The 21,033-nt window shown below is 37.5% G+C and overlaps 1 protein-coding gene across 7 annotated transcripts in view; it reads right to left on the bottom strand.

The window, feature by feature from the left end:
• Positions 1 to 1,961: 1,961 nt before the first annotated feature.
• Positions 1,962 to 21,033, bottom strand: part of DISP1 (dispatched RND transporter family member 1) — an 87,601-nt gene continuing 68,529 nt past the window's right edge. For all 7 annotated transcript variants that reach the window (XM_027453077.3, XM_027453082.3, XM_027453081.3 and 4 more), the window contains 6 exons: positions 18,302 to 18,331; positions 14,442 to 14,565; positions 13,082 to 13,209; positions 12,633 to 12,730; positions 10,571 to 10,668; positions 1,962 to 5,619 (listed from right to left, as the gene is read on the bottom strand). In XM_027453077.3, the coding sequence (XP_027308878.3) occupies positions 1,972 to 5,619; positions 10,571 to 10,668; positions 12,633 to 12,730; positions 13,082 to 13,209; positions 14,442 to 14,565; positions 18,302 to 18,331 (4,126 nt within the window). In that variant the 3' untranslated portion in view covers positions 1,962 to 1,971. The remainder of the gene's footprint in view (positions 5,620 to 10,570; positions 10,669 to 12,632; positions 12,731 to 13,081; positions 13,210 to 14,441; positions 14,566 to 18,301; positions 18,332 to 21,033) is intronic.

The raw sequence follows: 21,033 nt of genomic DNA, 5'->3' as shown, positions 1-21,033 counted from the left end.
CACCATTATAAAAGCATTTATTAAAATAAGCCATAGGAAGGGGTCTCCTTATGCAGAACGCTGTTATGGAGAGCTCACCCAGAATAAATCTCAACTTTGAGCTCCCTAGCTCAAAACGTCCCATGTTCTGTAGAGGTAGTAGCTGGGATGTCCCTAAGGCCCATGTCTCAAAGGCACAGCTGTGAGTAACAGCTGATGTGACAGGCACTACGTGAGTGTTAAACTATCAAAACACTGGTTTATTTGCGCCTTACTGTTGTCTAATGGATTTATTGCCCAGCATGTTACATACACCCCTCACAGCAATTGCACTCGGTCAGGTGCAATGGTTAAGGAGAAAGCTGGATAATAATGCATGGCAGCAGCACAGTTTATTTCTTAACCTTTTTATTTTCTTTAGATTACTAGCACTGCAAGTCTTAGCTCTTGATAATTAAAGGCCTCTGTGGTGCACAGAAATCCTCAAATTGCTCTCGTTACAAGCATTTAGAAGGAATCTGGCTCTAAATTCAGTTAGGAGTTTTAAAAGACCTAAAAAATATTTCATTATATACTTAGGAAAGAATGCTACTCTACTTAAACCACGTAAAATCAGTTTATCTTTTTCTGTAGAGTTCAAGCTTTTACCCTCTTCCAGTCACTGGGATATACATGTAGAAGCAGTAACATCACTACCCTCAGACAAACCGAAGTGGTTTGATAGTCATCTTCTATGTCCCTTCACTATGAACATCAGAATAGAAAAAGCCAGGCTTTTCCTCCAGTGATTCATAGCACACCCAGTATATGATATCACAACACTCTATGAAATCTATCTTCTGATATCTATGTCACATAAATTAACACAACCAGCGTAACCGAACCATTACACAGATTCGGCACAAGGGTACATACCAATTATGACATACTATACAGTTCCACCTCTCAAATTCAGTTTCTCTGAATGATGATGTAGACCAGCTAGCATCTCCATGACCAAATGGTTATCTGTCATTTGAGTAAACACTGTAGTTAGACAAATACAGTGTCTGAAACCTATTTTCTCAGTAACAGGGTTTAGATCAATATTTCTAACTACATCTTGGAACTTCTCTGGGTAAGCAAAACTCAGAGCACAATGCTTTACTTTATGCATTTGAGCCTTCTAAACTGACTTTGTCTGATACTACTGAGAGTAAGCCTGGAACTCATGCTTTAACTATGCCTTTCTCTACACTATTACTTCTCATTTATATGCTTTGTGGGAATAAGCACAGTATTACAAGGCACTTTATGCCCATTTTTATAACTCCTGATGTTACATATGTCATATACATGAATTATTCATCTCTCGTCATCATTGAGATGTAAATAACTTTCACTTACTGCTGTTTCAATCCGTATTCTCTAGTATTTAATAGTAGGTCTAGAGAGTAACTGGCAGAAAGAGCGGTTTAAAATGTTTTACTGCACTATATACATAGATTCATAACAATGGCAGTGAGAGCACAGCTGACCTCCACAAGAGTTTATTTTTGTTAGGATTTGGATAGGATTAATAGTTAAAAATATTCCCAAAACACGCTCCACTGCTCCAATCCTGAATGAACAGTTACAGCCCTGCCGTTGTTCAAGGTTCACACAATGGTCTGAACTAAAGCCTATAAGACAACAGCGGAATAAGGGAAATGCACTTCAAAAAAGTGGCAACCACGCTTCATCCCAAATGTTAATGACCTGGCTTCAGCAAAGGGAGAGTTTATTTGCAATACTTTATATTCTGGAGATGGTTTATATGGAGAAAAAATCTAGACAACATCACGCTTTACAACATGTAATGCCTTTATGAAATATATAAAGGTTACTCTTCTATAAAATATATCTTTTTCATTCCAAAATGCAAATTTTAATTCATATTTACTCAGGACTTTCTTGTTTAATGTTTAAAAATTACTTCTATAAGAAGGACACAGTGGCCAAAATAAAGATTTATTATAGTGTTTTTATTAACAAACTTTCATTGGAAAGTTCTGGGCGCATTAACATAGGAGGCACATTGGCTTCGATGTTTGGCATTTGACAATCAACAGAATTGCACTTCACTGTCACAGCCTTGCTACAACAGTGTGAATTTTCATGGCAACCTTCACAGTGAGCCTCTCCCACTGACCTATTCAGCAGGTGGTTTTCATCATTTTGGTCAGCATTCGAAACCTGGTCATTCTGCAAAGAACACTGATCTATCATCTTGCTCTCAGCTTTCTTTTTCTGCTTTGACATAGAGGCTTTCTTGCTTTCAACCCCGTTTGCTTCTGTGCCGCCCTTTTCATCACACTTGTCTGTCTTCTGGCAGAATCCCTTGTGGTTGTTGGATACGCTGTTCTCACATTCGGAGCAATGCACAAAGAGGGGACCTACACTGCGGCAGAGAAATTGCGAGGAACTCATTACCTTTGGAACTGTTCTAATGTTTTCCTCGGGGTTTTGGTGAGCGTGTGAATCTGTCCTGTTTATTCTCTGTTGTGCCTGAAACTGTTGCACTGACTGGAGGAAAAAATTTTTAGGCAGCGAGTTCTGCGTCATCGTTCTTTTGAGCCTTCCTTGGAGGCAGCTGCAGTGGAGGACATGCTGGACTGGGTGCACATAACCTTCAGCAGCTTGCTGTAAAGCATTTATGGGACCCACAGGGTTTGGGAGCTGTACAGTTCCAGGTGAAGGAGAGCACTGGTAACAGAAGGGATCGCTTAGCTGTTGACAGGAGTGAGGACTCCACTTGACTGCTACTTGTTGATACGGATCTGGACAGCTGCACTGCCTGTTTTGAGAGAAAATTGGGCATAGAGCATGTTGGTCGATAGACGACTGTAACACAGCTGAACCAGCAACGTTTTTTATGCTTTTGCTCACTTCACTATTATATACCGAATGCATAGGCATACAGGTGTTTTGGGGCATGCTACCGAAGAGTTCTGAGCAAATATGAGTTTCCTCATATGTCACTTTCTCTGCAGGGTTACAGATACCAGCTTGTGATGCCAGCGGCTCAAGCTCATAGTGCTCATGCTCCATTTCTGGTTTTTGACTTCTGGAGTCCAGCTGATACTTGCTAATGGGATGCGATTTATTTTGACCTCTGCCTCCTTGGGCTCCTGAAAGGGTCTGAGAGAAGGCATTACACCGCAGTTTTTTTGGTAGCGGGATTTGGCCACAAGTGCCCTGAGGTCCAAGGCATCGGCACATGCACTGGAAGAAGAACGTTGCAAAAGCCCAACTAATGCACATTATAAGCATCATGAAAGTGCCAAGCTGCGTGTATGCCAACACTGTGGAGGGCATCATCATTGCTCCAGCTACAAATGTTGTCAATGCAGCCATTGCAATAGCAGAACCCATACGGCTTAAAGAAAAAATCACTTTTCCCTCTCGGTCAGGGTCAGGAGCAAGGCGATAAGCCACTCCATAATGAACAGCAAAGTCTACCGATAAGCCCACAGCCACTGAAATAGTGACGGATTCTAGCACATTCAGCTCCCATCCAAGAAGAACCAGAGAACCTACAGTGACAAAAATAGTTCCAGCTATTGAAACTATTGCATAAAGGCTTATAATTATATTCCAAGTTGTAAGAAGCATTACACTAAATGCAACAGCAACTGAAAGACCCATGGCGATAAGAGTACCATCAGAAAGACTGTCCTGAAGATCATAAAATTCTAAATTGCTCACAAACCAGCCATTGCTAAGGCCTTCAGGAGCAGAACTAAGCTCATTTGAAATCCATGAGTCAACCTCTTTGTAGAACTGATGCATTTTCTCATAAGCCAGTGTGAAGAGGTAGGTGCTTTGGAACTCCAGCACCACTGCCCTGATGGTGTCATTAAGGTCGAAGCGAGGCCCTGGGGTTTTGCTATCTAAATGGTACCCTGTGCTTCTTTCTAGCTCCATTATAGCTCTCTTGATGCATAACTCAAAAACTTCTTGTTTGTATGGAAAGCTCCAGTGGCTGCAGCAGGGGTAAAGAGATGGCTCATCACAGTCCTGATTTTCCATCCACTGCTTAAATGTTTCAATAAAACAGCTTGTGAAGTCTTGTTCCTCAGTCTGATAAAAGAATGTTTGATTTCTTAACTTCTGACAGAAGCGCAAAATCCAAACCTGTGAAGCGGGGCTAGCAATATTAAAACTGCTATCTAGCTGCAGCTTTCCTTTACTTTTAGGATTTAAAGGGTCGCCATTATCTTCAGGAGTGACACCCCAGATTACTGTAATAGGCATGTGGAGCTCCTCTCCGTGGTGGACACGTTCAAACATAAAAAGTTTTTTGTATTCTGCATCATATCGTTCAAATGGGTGAGAAGACCTAAATACCTGAAACTCAGAGAGCTCCAATGACGGCAGTTTCATCTTTGGATTTACACACACAATATATGCTCCACCGATTGTTAAGGCAAGGAACCAGAAAAGCCAAATGTAACGGAATTTGATAACAATGCATGGCAAAACTTTTTCAAAAAATATCCTGGATGCTTCTGAGACTGCAAAAATAATCTTGTGGAACATTTGGCACAACACTGTCCAGCAGTTTTTGTTGTTGTACACCCTCTGCTGAGGTTTTTTAAAGCAACTGAAAATATTGAGAAGATACCGTTCATGTAATACAACTACAGCAGGTAGCCAGGTAACCATCAGAACATAATTTACCAATATGGCAGTGCCGGCATAAACACCAAAACATCTGATTGCTGTGATATTGCTGACATAATTAGCATAGAAGGCAGCAGCGGTAGTAAAACTGGTGACAAACATGGAAAGAGCAGCGTGCTGCAATGTGATGCTCACTGTCTCAGAAGTTCCAGCATGAGGTTTATCAAATTTTGTGTAGTTCCAAACATCACATAATACAAAAGCATCATCCGCTCCGATCCCAACAAGAATAATTAATGCTGTGAGATTCATGAATGGAAAGAACTCAAAATTAAATACTACCCGATAGAGAAAATAAGAAACAATCAAGGAACTAATTATTGCAAACATAGTCATCAGCGTGATAAACATGGACTTCGTGTATACACACATAACTAATAAAACAATTACAATGGCTATGGCAGGATACACAGTATCCATCAATAGGTAATCTTGAAACAAACTATGTTTTATTCCAAACTCAATCCCTGTGACAGTTGTTACACCATCAGAAGAGTTCCAGTTCTCGAAGTTGTCTAGGTAAATACTCATCATGCTTTCTCCTTTCTCAGTTGGAGAGAAGAGCATGCTATATTTTAAAGCTGGTAAGACATAGTCAGCTGTCTTTGGGCTTAGGAAATCCTTGTCCACTAGATAGTGAAGGATCTGGTAAACAGCGTTGTACTTGGTACATTTGCGAGGCACGTTTGTACACTTGAGTTGGTCCTTCCTTTTGGCATTCATATCCCAGCAGTCCGGCCCCAGGGTCCCATTGTAGTAGTATTTGGCACATGTGCGAAGCAGCTTTAGGGTGTGAGAAACATCTCGTTCTACGATTTTTTGACACGATGACCTGTTGTTTAGAATGGCAATATAGTTGCCCAGGGTCCAGCTGGGACAGCACGAAGCAGCAGTGGCTCTCTGGCAGAGATCGCCAAACTGGGAATGGGATCTGATCTGTATAAAAACAGGCAGAGCCAAAAATTCATTTTAAAGTAACAATCTGAATTTTTAGAAACACTCAGACACACAAAAAAATCCTTAAGTGATAAAAATTCAGTTTACAGTCCTTTCGTGTTAACATTTTAAATTCCTATTTCTGCATGCATTGGTTTTGATCAGTGTCCTCCTATATATACCAGACTGAACCAGCAGTAATTCAGTGTTCTGACTTGCTGACGCAGCACAGATTTGGCAGAAGAGTTAAGAATACTGTATTTCTATTGTTTGAAGATGTCTTTTTTCCAGACTGAGGACAGTTAATTCTCTTCTATTATCTCATACTATAGTCCTGATAAGAGACCATCAGCTATACCTTAACAAAGCTTCATTCTGCTTTCAATCACATACTGACGTTCCTAGCAGAAGCAGGGATTTATGATCCAGAAGAAAGGATATGACAGCTTTTACAATGACTACCACTGCCTGACCTATCTTCTACAATCCTCACTTGAGTTTTTTCTTGCTCTCATATAGTTGACAGACATTTCTCCCGAACAGGTCAGCGTGCTGCTGCTTAGGCATCGCTTGTCCAAGTCATGCAGGGATTTCCAAGGTGCAACATAATTCACCTGTGGCATGAAGCCCCGTAAAGTAAGCGCTGTTGCACAGAGATGGCAGTTGTGCCTCTGAACATTGCACCCACCATGGGATTCTTCCCATGTCCCATGGGTCAGCACAAGAGTGAAAAAAACAGAGAAAGATGCAGCAGGAAGGCCAGAGAAGTTACAGGAACAACCAGGCACCAGTGGCAAATGCAGACAAGGCATAGAGCTAGGTCACAGTGAGGGGAACTTCTGTTGTCAGCTCAAGTGAATGCCCCATGCCATGGAACTTCTACCAGAGTTTTATGAAAATGATAGCAATTTTAACATCTTGGTTAAGGAACCTCCTTAGCTAAATGAGTGTTAATCTGGTATGTGGATAGCTTCATTTCACTTTAAGAATATGTCAGATTTAGTTGAAACTACTAAGTGCAGGACTTAACTAAACTGCCATATGACGCTTTTGGCAAAACTAAAGCATCTTTAAGTAAAATTGAAACTGCTAAGTAACAATGTTAGATCATGAAAATTTTTTCAAGTTGGTAAAACTCGTCCTTTATCCAGCAGAGGGAATTTAAGTCTTAAAATTTTCATGTCTGTTGCTACACAAAACTTTCTGGCTTGTTGTATGTGCTGAACTAGAATTAATCCTTCAAATACTTAGATATATGTAAAACTTCAGTCTTAATCAAGTTGCCTATAATGAACACATTTTAATAAAGTTACTAAAGCTATTTGCTAAAGAGTTTACAGGACTGGGACCAGAATTAATTAACCATGTATATTTTAGATCACCTCAATTCAAAACATTCTACTTTGCTTTTCTAACAAAATTGCATGGGTTTATTATTAGCCATCATTTATAATGCAGACAAAACCTTGCACTTGGGGATTCTCGTGATGGTTATAAAAGCTCTAATATGGACTTAATTTTGTCAACCAATTTCTGAACAATAACAAACTGGCATTCCAAAAAACCAGGATAATTCACATTTGATTGTTTCCAGATAAAAACACTCACACATGCAAACACAGGAAAAACTGAACAACCTATTAAATAAAAGGAAGCACTGGAATAGCCTATCTGTGTTTTTCATGGCACACCTCCAGGTTTATCTTATGAGGATATAATAGGCAAACCCTTGGGTCAGGCAGGCAAATTGGTAGGAAAGGATTGTATTGTCTTCTCTGCATACTCGAGTTCAAAACAGGACAATGAGGGTTATATGCTGTTCTTCAACACTTGCTGCAGGCCATAAACATTCACCGGTAAAGTAACTGCTGCCAAAGATAAAGTAACATGAGCTGGCAGCTGGAAATGAGAAATTAAAATGCAAAATTTAGCTTGGGATAGCTTATTAAAACACTATGTAAAATGTTAATATATTGTAGCACTGGGCTTTGTTAGCGATCCAAAGGTATCGCAAAGGCCATTTTGCTGTTGCCAAACTTGGTCTGCCACTGGCAAGACTTCCATTTATTTTGGAACAACTAAAGAAACCAAGCAGTGCAACCTGCGCACATGCTGCGTCTGTAGGCAGGTCTGCCCAAATGGATATATGCAGTGACGGAAATCGCAAATACATGTTTTGGGGGAAGCAGTCTGAGGAGATAATTTACGGTCTTTGAAGTTTATAAAATAACTGTTTATGGTTTATAGGGAAAACATCCTGCAATTACCAGGTGAAAGAAAGGGCTCTTCTCATTCAAGTAGTTACAACGTTTCTTACAGCTATTTTGTATATAGTATTTCCATGAAGATTATAGGACTATCATATGCTGAGCAGCTGTACAATGAAGCCCCTGACTGTCAGTAAAATATACAGTTGAAGTAGATACAAGCAGATGGGAATAAAATTATCACATGGGGTATATTGTTAGCTCATATTAAAAGCAAATACTCCGTGGTGCTGAAATCCCACTTATCATTCAAAAATTGCATAAACACTAAGGTTCACATTTCCAGAAACCACTGTCCAATATTGGAATACAGAAGGTTTTGCCACTAATTTGAACAGAAACAGAATTTTGACCCTCAACAGTGATGAATTCAACAACAAAACTGACAACAGCCAGAGGAGATTTGGTAAGACTGGAAGGCCACGGGAAGTGTCAATTTCTTCTGATAGCTACAGTGCAAGTCAGCCTCCTCTCTAGAGACTGGTTGTTAGCTGAACTTCACATTTAGAAGTGGGACTTAAGTCAGCACTTCATTTGAGTTCTAAAAAGTGTTAGAAATGCTCAGAAGTTGCTAGAATTGTTTAGAAATGTTACTTGTAAATAGCAAGCATTAAAAAAAAATAAAGAAAAAAACTTCAGGCTTTTCTCAATCCCAAGTCTCTTATTTTTATTACACATTTACATATATAGACCAGCAATAATTAAAACACCTAACCATATCAGTTTATCAACTACCTAGCTAAAAGACCATACCACTATCATGCTGCACTACTGCTGTCCTCAGCTGATGTGCCTGATTATTCTCAAGTAAATACATAAATTACAACAAAGATCCATAGAAACATTATCTGCAAAAAATACTCTTTACAAAATTTACATAATTCTGGATATAGCTGGAGCAGACAATATTTTATTTTCTCAGGTGTTCTTATTCTGAAGGATGAGCTACTTTCATGGGTCAAGATGTGTGGTGCTTGGTTTTTTACTTTCATGCTTCCCTCAGAATGTAAAGCCATACTTGAAATAACATTTTACTATAGAAGTATGTGTATAGGGAGGCAAAAAGTCATCAGAAGTAATGAGAGCATTAAAACAGTATTTTCCAGAGGTAATTAACTGTCTTTATTTTCTTACACAGATATATTATTTTTTATTCAGACAGCAGTGTTTTGCAATGATCTCTATCATCTGCAATTTGCCTGCATCAGCTGTGACTGAACGTCTACAGTGAAACACAAAGATTAGCATCTCCTCCCTAACTCTCAATTTTCACCCTTGCAGAAGGTTATTCTCAACTATACCTCCTGACTGAACCAGCCATCTGATTACTCCCTAGCTCAAATTATTCAAAAATGGAGCTGGACTAATTTAAGTATTACACTTTCTTCTCCTGGCTCATTCTGACCAAAAAAGATAATGGCTAATCACACAAGCCATCCTGGTAGTGCAATGATCTCTGATGGGGAGATAAAGAATATTTCACAAGCATGTGAGGACAAAAACCGCTTACGATAACAGAGGCCAACCAGAACAAAATGCATGTCAGCAGACTTTTAGGGAGGTTCATTATACAACATTTCACTACAGCTTTACATCTTAAGCAGACAAATGCGAGCTATTAGTGAAAGCAGTTTGGGAGATTTGCTGAATTAAGACAGTTGTCTGAGGTGCAATCATAAATTAATAATAAGTATTAATAAGTATTCCTCATTGAAGAAATCTGGTTTATTAATTGTTATCATTTTTGTTCTGGAGGAGAAAAAAAAAAGTATCTTACCAGGAAATCAATGCATTATTATTAACAGAAGAAAAACTTATTGCTTAATTTCCATATGAAATCACCAAAATTTATAGTTACTCAGCAGTTCAAAGAAAAAATGTACTCATATCCAGCAATGACACTTACATTTTACAAATATATCACCTGAATGCCTACTTTATTTCAGCCTGTGTCAGTTAACTTCTATCAGTTGAAACCAGACATTGATTTAAATCAGTGTGCTAAATTATTTTCTAACACGTGTTAACAGAAGCTATGGTAGCCTCTGAACTTGGTTGTTACAATAGTTATTTTGGCTATGCAAGGCACTGAGTACAAGAAAAGCCATACTTATACTGCCCAAGAAAAATTACAATGGAGCCAGACAGACAAGTCCAAAATATCTTTGTCCTCTTTCTAAATTTAAAGAGAAAACTATTATTACAGTATCAGTATCAAGAGGTAATTAACTGGGCTATATTTCTAGCTACTGTATCCATGTTCTTTGATGTCCAGATGCCGACATCTTTTCTTTTGACCCCATAAATCTGAGTGACCCACTGGCTGCATATACTATAAGGATTTGAGAAATAATTTATGGGAAAGAAGAACGAAAATCCATGGAATAATACTCTAAGAGGAAACACAGAAAAGGTTATGATAGTCCTTCCTGCACAGAAACTTCTAAAGTAATCCTCCTCCACCCCATTCTGGATGGCATTAGTAGCAAAAACAAATTCCTCTGTATAATCTAATTGTAGAGATCGTTTGATAGCTTCCTCTGTACACAAACTGACAATTTTACAAAGATGTGAACAATGTCAAATGCTCTCATATACTGCTGGATGACAATGAGCAGCAAAATAAAGCTCAAATAAACACTTTCTATCTGCATATTAAATAAAGGTACAACATCTCTACTTACCCTCAAGTTATCTACATTGCACATTGACTTAATTGCATTCAAATTCCATAAATTCTCTCCTTCTGTTGATGTAAACACCACTCGTGAATAGCGATCACCTGAAATTACAGAAGGATGGTTTATGGACTATTTGGTTGTGTCTAACATCAAATACTGATGTAAAATCCCACCATTCCGATGATGCCAATGAATTTTTTTTCAGGTTATGGGAATCCACCTCCTTTTCAAGATAATATATTTATCTGTAAGACTTAATCCACATGAAAGTTTCAGTTTCCTTAAAGTGCTGATAATAAATATGGCATCTTAAATATTACATACCACTTAGAAGCTCTACACACTACTATTCAAGCAAGCTATCTTCTGAACTATGACAAACAAACAAACAAAATCCAACAACAGAAGATCTAATCAGCAAACTACAAAATTCTTGGCACAGCATAATGGCAGTGCATAGATAACAGAAATCAAAGGCTGATTTAGTAAGACATTCGGGAATATAAATAATAATTATAAAGATGTTTCTATAAGACTTTTTGCTTTAGAAGCAAATGACTGCAGTGGAAATTGTGCTATCTGTAAGGCCATTTTAAATAATTCTACAGTTTAGATACATACAGCTTAAAATAAAAATTAAATCATATTTATTAGAAGACAGCTTTTAGGAAAAGAAATCATTACTAAGTGGCAGAAGTCCTTTATGCATAGATGACAAGGGAAACGTATATTCATGGACATACATATGGTGCTGAGGAACAATATATGGTACCTTGGGTTAAGAAACATTATCACTTAATTATAGTATTTCCAAAAACAAAAGGCTAATTTTTTCCCACTGCTGATAATATGCAGAGTTGTTGCCCTTCACAGAACTGCAATGAAAAGACTCAGTGGTAGTGCCTTATGATCTCTGGCTGTGCTTTAGGATCAAGGAAATGGAAATCTGCTGATCCTAGAGCAGACATAGAAGGATACCAATGACCAATATGGGTCAAGAGGAAAACAACTGTTTTCTTTACATAACAAACTGGAAACTCCCATAGAAGCACAATTCCTTCACAACTGACACAACTGAGACTATGCAGGAACAGTAATGGAAAGAATGAGACTATACAGAAATAGCTGGCAGGAGTTAATTCTGCTTCAAGCTGTAGTTAGTGCTCAGTAGTGTTTCTAATACATTTCCTCTTCCTTATGAAATAACTTTTCAGTCTAATTTGGTTCTGCTCACAATGATGACATTGTTCATATTGTCTCACTTTACATGTAAAACCTCAGTGTAATTGAAAAATAAATAAATCTGGTTTTCACCCGTTTTTACTGCTCATTGCTCTCTCTCAGGTCAATAATATAAACAAATAATTTTGTAACTATATTTTTGTGCTCTGTTGTCAATCCTGACATATACAAGTACCAGCAACAGAGCCCATGTAGGCATTCTTTGAATAAAGGTGAGATCTAGATGACATTGTTTTGTCATATGCTTTGTAAAAAGTTCAATAAAGACTTCTTTGTCCTCCAGTTTAATTTAAATCTTTTCAAAAGCCTTTACTACTTTAAGAATTTGTGTGATTTTTGATTGTTTTTGCGATCTTTTGGTTTTGTTTTTATAAATAGCCTAAATTCTGGGCAGGATATGACCTGTGGATGTCTTTTAGGAAAGAGTCTCATATAAACATCTAGAGGAAAAGTAATTTGTTTTAGGTGTTTTTTTTAGAGTTGATGGCACAGACAAAACACAACTTCTTCCCCAGTGTGAGTTAAGTGCTATGTCTATAGGCATACATAAAACACTGCCCTTACAGTGATTACAGCATTATCAACAACAGGATATCTTTACAGGAAATGGAACCACTTTAAGGATGTAATTGCTTCCTAGGAAGAACCAATAGAATATAAAATTTTAGCCCAATAACTTCAAAGGCTTCTGCACACATAAAGAAGGTGTTTATCATGAATATAAGCAAAAATATTTTCCTAATCAGGCATACAATAGACAGAAGAGCTCAGATATGATTCAACTGTCAGAAGCTTATTCTCCTTACATTATTTCTCCACTTACTTGGAATATCACAGAAAAAGGTATCCTTGTGAAAGTTCCATTCTGCTTGCCTCTTTTCTCTTTCGTAGTGATCATCTGACCATCTGTCATCTTGATGACTGAAATGGAATAAATGGCTTTAACTTACTTTCCCAAAGAAACTGTTAAAAGACGTATCCAAACAAGTTACACATCTCAGTAGCTCTTCTATTACAGTGTGACCTCTTTATTCAGGAACTGAAACATTCACTGCATTTTTTGTTATTAGAGACTTCAAAGGTTGACACAATATTTCAAAAAATCTTACCATGGGAAGTATCTAGGTCCTTGAAAATTGTAGACGACTAGAACCAGTATGTATCGAAACCACTGACACTATATACAGTAAATTCAGTGGGTATTAGAGCAAGTGCTATGTACACACAAAAAAACATAATAGAATAAAATGAATCTTTAATATAAATTCTTACCTTTTAGCTTGCTCATCTGCATATTTAAAAGGATAATTTGCAAGCGTTGCTTTGTACCCTGTGTTTTTCACCATATTGTTCCATGTAACCAGTCTCTGTCCTATTGCTGTCCCTCGTGGTTCAAAACCCTAAGAAAGAGTGTTATAAAATTCCATTAATACTTTTCATTGTTTAGCTTAAACAGGAAAGTGGAAACATGACCAAAGTGATGCATAGTTTTCATTACAAAGCATAGTTACTCCGGGCATCTGCTCTAAATGTAAAATGCTTTATGACAGGCCAGTTTGACAAAATAATGACCAACTATATAAACTGACAAGGGATTATAAATTCTTGCACATATTACTTATCTCCCCAAAAAATTGTGATTATTTAGTCTACTAAATGTTCAACTTACTTTTCAGAGTAAGGGAATTCTGTAACGTCCTCTTCTGTATCTTAATTACAACTCTTTACTGATTTTTATGATCTTTATGATCTTTTTTTAAAATGATATTTATGATTAAAAACTTTCAAATATACATATTTCCCCCAAAACTAGGCAGGTCTTCCATTTCAAAAGTGACTTTGAAATATAATTAGAATAACTTGACTGTTTTCAGTAAACAGCCATTCCATATGGATATGTACAGATACATGCTACTAAAATACAACTAACAATAAATTACAGGAGTAGTATAATCATATTTGAGGATGGAAAAAAATGTATTTTTTCCATAAAGCTACTCATGGGTAAAATAGCTGAAGAAAAATAAGAAATGAGCATAGTATTTAACAGAATCTGATATAGATTACTTTCAGTCTTTCAATATGGATATCATTTCATCCCCAGAAGGCACTTAGAATACCCTTTCCTTTAATGGATTCTGGCCCTCACTCTTTGAAACTTGATTTAGAACGTATGGTCTGTGTTGTACTGTGCTGTACATCTAAAACTGGGATGAATTTACATTATTCAATGTACAGCAGTTCTGTTGTGGGGCACATGAGATTCGAATGACAACATGCAGAACTAACTGAAACTCATGGATAACACACACTGATGGCAACTGCATCTTTGTTATCACTCTTTGTTACCAATGTCAAAATCTAATACTTTGAATATTATTTAGGCTCTTTAACATTTCATTTCTTTCATGGATCTATTAGACAGCTTGATTTTGCAAGCTTACTGCTGATGGAAACTCAATGGAAATTGGTTCCCAACGAGATCCAAAGTACAGGGAATCTTTTCAGGCACATTAAGTGTCAGGGGAATATATCAGTTGCTGTACTTGCATCCACTGTTTACCGCTAATATTGAAAAAACAGCAAGCCAAAAATACTTATTGGACAGTACAAGTGACTACTATTCACTTACCAGCAATGGATCAGAGAAATCTGGAAGATCTGGAACTAATATTCCAACCAGTGCACACACCACTATTAACACAGTACACATGCCCAGGACCACCACGGGCCAGTCAGCTATCAGCGCAGCATAGCTACATGGAGAGGAGCAGAGAAAAATATGTTACATAAAAGAAAGTCATGCACAAACAAACCTCCTCCCTCCTGAAGCACTCTACTCGTATATGAAAAAGCTTTTCACATCAGATCCAGGAAAAATGCAGTCTTTATCTTAGATTTTATTTATATTGCTACAGAGGTGATTAATTATGGGCTACTGAAATAGATATTTCTGTTGTTCAGTACCCGTTAGGAATTTAAACTGCCATAGGAATCATTTATGTAACATTTTTATATTAAAAATGAAAACCAAACATATGTGAAATTAAACCTCTAAGTCTAAATACAAGTTTTTGAGATTAGTATTTCTTCCTTAACATTACACTTAATTTCTGGCATGGATATTATCCTTGTTCGGGACCACTAGAAAATGAATGTTTTGTTAAAAAATTCAGGATAGAAAACATCAATTTCTTCTTTGAAAGTTTAAGCTTTTTTAAGAAAAAATATCAGAGGAAAAACAGATTTTTAAGCAGAACGCAAAAGAAAACATTTCCTCTATATTTAAAACTACCATTTAAAAACTATACTCAAAACCTATATCCTAACTATCCACGAAATCTGTTTTAAATTCAAAGATGAAAGGAGTTGCAACATGACACAAGCTAATCAGCATTAATGTTTTAGTCTTCTAGAATAACATGTATCCTTGGACTTTAACTCCCAGTATGTTCTCAACTTTGAGAGTGCAGGAGTTTTACAACCAAATCTAATTTTCACTATTTTTGGAAGATATTTTTATTTCTGTTAAGTTGACAAAAGGTATCAGGAAAGAAAACAAAACCCAGAAACCTTAATTCCTTAACATTTTTTCTTCAAGTGAAGAGTTGAACTCATACAGCTTATGTTTCAAGAGTAACATTGTCTAATCTGGGGATCAAAGAGTACTGAGAGTCCCACAAAGTTTAAAAGGCATTTAAAAAAAGAATTGTAGGCTATGAATCATTCTGCACTGATTGTCTCTGTACACGCTAAATATTGATCATGAAGATTTATACCCCATTTCCTCCTCAACTTGGCTGCAACGTAACATGAAAGCAACTTTATAGCAGAGCTAGATTATTGTACTACCTACTACTATTGTATTACTATCTTAAAAGGTTGTTTCTTTTTCAGTTTTAGGCCAACCCGTTACCTAATCACAATTTGATCATCTGCTCTAGAGAAATTTCCATCCCATTCCTAAAATGGGATGTAATGCCCAGCTTCTCGCTCCAGCAAAAGCTTCCCATTTTTCTAAGTGTATCAACAGCAACGAGCAAGCTCATTGCTGACTTTCTGTAGCATGTGGAAGTCAGTATGCTCCAGGGGTCTAAGCACAGCTTTAAGGAGCAAGGGAGTCCAAAGCACTGGGTGTATCCCAATATCCCATTTGGTAAATGTGGAATCATTCTTACATTCTCACACAAGAGGTTAATTAGTAAAAGCTTGAAAAGCAATCTGAAGCATTAGTTTTTATTAAAGTGAATCACAAGGGGGCAGCTTGCCAAATGAGCAATTGTACAAAGTAGGAGTGAAGGGAAGTAAATGACCTAATAGAATTTTCCTATTTATAGGATTAAATGTTTTCATAAACACCAACTGCTAGACTGACTGGTTATTACAGACATTTGCTCTGCAGTCATAAAATTCTACCTAATTTATTTATATTTTCCTATTCACTAGAGCCAGATATCCCTTTGTCATGTTGTTTCTGTGCTTCCATTGTCACCTGAGCAGCCCTTTGGACACTAGCAAAAGAAAATGTGTCCTAGGTGAATTGTTTAGCAAGTTAATAAGTCACATACAGAAGACAGCAAGTGTTTGCTTACACTTGTACAACTGTCCTGCTTCTGACAACATGCACTGAAATTCAGACAAACTAGGCTGACCTGAGATGGAACATTAAAAAAGTCCTAACCATGCTACGTTTTGATTTTATCTGAACATAATTCGGTGCCACTGAGGGCTCTGGTTCCAACCAAGGTGCCTACAGGCAGCCCAGATGTTGTCTCCCTCTGAGTGGCTAAACACATGGCAGTTCCTTTAGTTTTCACCCATTAAAAAGCCAGAAAATTAGTCTAATTACAGCAAAGCCAATGCCCTGAATTAGATTCTGTGTCTGATAATTTTCAAATCCAAGAGAAAAATCTCTTCCAAATTTATTCCTCAGTTAAGGCATCACTCCCATTCAGAAGGCACATTCTTAGTGCCACGCATGTGCCTTAGCACTTTGCCATATCATTGTAACGCCTCATGCTTTTTGATGCCTAATTAAAACTACTCTTGCACAACAAATCAGGCATATTGTGACATTACTACACTAGATTTTTTTTTCTCCTTCTAAGTATTCAAGCACTACATGACCAATTTTTTGTATCTATGATGTTGACTGAAATCTTTTAGGCCACTCATTCACTGCTTTCCATCTAGTTGTTAGAATGGCTGTAAATATGTGCAGTTTCCCCTTATTTCTTTCCTCCTGATATTTCACACACATGACGAAGTATTTCTTCTTCATGTTTTAAACAAATACAAATGCTCAGGAGATTCAGTAAGTAATTCAATCTAGGCTAATTTCACAATTTTGGCACCACTAAAGACTAGTTTCTAGCACTTTACTCCAAGGTGATCTAGACTCCAGGCATTTTCTTAAAAAGTAGGAAAAAAATAAAAAGCATTTTGCTTTCCCTTCCATTTTAAGCAAAAGCATAAAACTTGGATAGTGTCAAGCTTTTCAGTTCAGCACTTATATGCAGACATACTCAGTTTAAACCACTGCTCAGTCTCACATAGAGAGACAGAAACATATCACATACAAATTCAATACAAGTAATCACGAGCAATGGCTGTTTGTGTGACTGCACTCGTATTACCACAGATTTATGCAACTCACACTAGATAGTCAGTGAACAAGCCTGTTTTTTACTGAAGATAAATTCTACAGGTGGATTATGTTTTTAACGTATGTTCGCTTGCAATGATTTCTTGTTGCTATTACTGATACGTGAACAGTTTAGGTGAGTTGCTCTACTGTTTTCTAAGATCCCGCCATTCCTCAGAGCACATGCTGTCCAAACCCAGCATTCTTGATCGTGTGGGTTTTCTGCTTTGGTTTTAGGAAGCAGTGAAGATCGCTACGATGAAATTATCTGAACTCTTCTGTCAGGTTATCATTCTCGCTGACACAACTAAGCTGCTTCTCAGAATAACCCTTCATCAGAACAGTAATAAGCCACAGAGTTTTTAAGCTTCTGCTGACAGTGTACATGTATAGAACAAGAATGGCATTGACTGTAGTAAAAATTACAATAAGATATTTGCCAGAAAAGCAGTCTGCATAGTTTTAAAATTCTGGCCTGGTATTTTGTCTCTAAAAGCCTCTCCCAAAGCAGCTATTTACAGAAAGCCTACTTAGGCCACTTTCTGTGGTCTATTCTCTTCCTGCTCCCACCGGATCCACAGCTGTTTGATTACGGATGTCAAGGGGCAAGTCCCTGGCTACACCTTTCTGTGTTTATGTAGGGACCCGTTGAAGACCAGTTCTCCTAAATGCTTCAGAAATCCACTACCCACTGTGTGAAGAAATACTTTCAATATAAATGTTTTTAATTTGATGGCCTACTATTTTTCTCAAATGAACCTCATTCTTGCATGGGGAACAACAACTTCATGATCACTTCCTGTCTTTATGATTCTGTAAATGTCTCAAGTGATGGTATTATACCTTACCTTTTTGGTAACTTGAATGGTCTGGCTGGCCTGGAAAAGGAGAAAAAAAGAGTAATTGAAAATATATGAAATATATGTGCACATGCCAATTTGGTTAATTTTTCTCATACATGGATAAGCAACTAAATGATAAAAATCAGCTGTTTCAGAATATGAATTATTTTAGAAGGCATACAATCATACTCAATTGAGCCTTTGCAAACATGTAATTCAGAGAATAATTATAGCTACAAAGACAGCTGGGTTTTCAAAAGTGGAATTTTATGCAGCTGATTTTTGGGATTACTATTTAAGAGGCTGTTCCAGTTTTCAACAAAAGACCAAATAAACAAGATAAAAATTCAGTACCATTAAAAATCATGAGAAAGTTTGCATATGATGGGAAAGGACAACCAAAACACCATGTTCTGACACTGCAGTTCATGGACCTTCTTAATTGTCCTTCATAATTCCATTACAGAAAATGATTTTGGCCAGGATTTTTGTCTTACCATAATACAGAGAATAGCATGACAAAAAGTACCTACATAAAATAACTTTTCTATGCATGTTTCTGTTTTTTATTAAAAATGTAATATAAACAACTTGATGAGGAGACTGCAAACCCAAATGCAAATTATTTAAATTATTTGTCAGCTATTGATCAGCAAGTCCAGCATACATTTCACTTTTAAAAATTCCCATGAAGTCCTTTCAAGATTTTCCTGTCTATGAACATGACATACAATCACTCTGAAAATGTAACCATGCTCTAGCCTGATTTAGTTATGAACTTGCTTTACCGTCATGGCCATATTTAATACTATTTCTTTAAAAAGTATAGAGAACAATTTAAGAAACAGCTGCTTGCATAAAATAGGGCACTTGGTACTTCTGCACTGTGGTCTCCAAAAGAGTGAAGATTTGCATATTTTCATACCACTGGATTAATAGCTCAAACTTTGGATCCCCCAAAGGTTTTCACACAAGTTTAAAGCTGAATTCAGTGCTCAAAATTTGCCATCATGTGAGGAATAAGATTTGTCACATTGGGTTGAAATTGTAGTCCAGGGGAATAAACATTCTGACATAAGCACTCTGAGGTAGCTACAACCATGCCTGTGCTAGGTGACAGTACTGCTTAGGCTATTTCTAATTCAGAGCAACTATAAGGGTCAAGGGGAAATAATTCATATAAAACTGAGCCTCCAACTCTACACTCTGTTACAGCAAATAAGAAGTATATGATCATGCAAAACAGCTCCTAACACAGCAGGAGGTCACTTCAGACATACATTCAAAGTGTTGCAAAATAACATGATAGCAAAAGGTATGATAAAAATATAATTGACAGAGTAATATAAATTCTGCAATTCATGTTATCCTTTTCTTCAGCAGAGATGATGGAAGAAAAAGTGAAATTAGCAAAGGTAACACTGATGTTAAGCCCTCTTTTATTCTATATCCTCATTCATTGTATATCTCAGGCAATATAGCACAAATACAACTGCGATGTAACATTTCATCAAGATCCTGGTCTGTATCAGGAATGGTGCAGCCAGCAGGAGCAGGGAGGTGATCGTCCCCCTGTACTCTGCTCTAGTGAGGCCGCACCTCGAGTGCTGTGTTCAGCTTTGGGCCCCTCACTACAAGAAGGACATCGAGGCCCTGGAGCATGTCCAGAGAAGGGCTACGAAGCCGGTGAAGGGCCTGGAGCACAAGGCCTGTAAGGAGTGGCTGAGGGAACTGAGGTTGTTTGGTCTGGAGAAGAGGAGACTCAGGGGAGACCTCATTGCTCTCTACAACTGCCTGAAAGGAAGGAGTGGGGAGCTGGGGGTCGGCCTCTTCTCACAGGTAACTAACGGTAGGACTTGAGGCCATTCGCTCTAGTTGTGCCAGGGTAGGTTCAGGTTGGGAATGAGGAGACATTTCTCCTCAGAAAGAGCAGTCAGGCACTGGGACGGGTTGCCCAGGGAGGTGGTGGAGTCACCATCCCTGGGGGTGTTCAAGGAAAGGTTGGACGTGGTGTTTGGGGACATGGTTTAGTGGGTGATAGAGGTGGTAGGGGGATGGTTCGACCAGATGGTCTTGAAGGTCTTTTCCAACCTTAATGATTCTATGATTACATATATATATATATATATATATATATATATATATATATATATATATGTATTTCCTCGAGAAAATTTAACTTTGAAAATAAATAAGAATTAAAACAACAACAGATTTCTATCAGTTCTAACCCACTGCTGCCTGGAATTGCTCCAACCTGCCAAGTAGTGGAGATGCTAAATGGAACACGAATGTAGGGAGCAGAGTAATACAAATTGCTCCTAGCAGCCAGGAGGAAGCTGGAGAAAGGGATAAGGAAAGCAGAATACACAATTTGCAGTTACAGTAACTCAGTTTGAGGAAGTGTACGGACAAGAATTTTCTCTTAAGTTTAGCCACAGAAATGAAGGCTAAATTTATGAAGTATCACCAACCTTTAGTTTGTAGTCTAACATGCACTGATCTCTATTTCAGAGATACTGAACACACTAATTCTAACAACTAATACCAAAAAATTTTCTGGTTCTCCTGGTGCCAAGAGAAGAACAGCATACTTGTCAGAAACCAAAATTCACAGAAGCCCAAACAAACTGATTTCTGAAATGATTTTGCAACAGTAAGTTACCTGAGGCTGAAAGAGAAGCTGTGGCAGGCTCATGAGGCTTCTCATCATCCTGACTAAACCTTTAACCACAAAA

The sequence above is a fragment of the Anas platyrhynchos genome, chromosome 3 (assembly GCF_047663525.1).
Source record: "Anas platyrhynchos isolate ZD024472 breed Pekin duck chromosome 3, IASCAAS_PekinDuck_T2T, whole genome shotgun sequence".
Classification (NCBI taxonomy): Eukaryota; Metazoa; Chordata; class Aves; order Anseriformes; family Anatidae; genus Anas; species Anas platyrhynchos.
The sequence above is the reverse complement of the archived record's forward strand: the minus strand, read 5'-3'. Positions and strand labels throughout refer to the sequence as shown.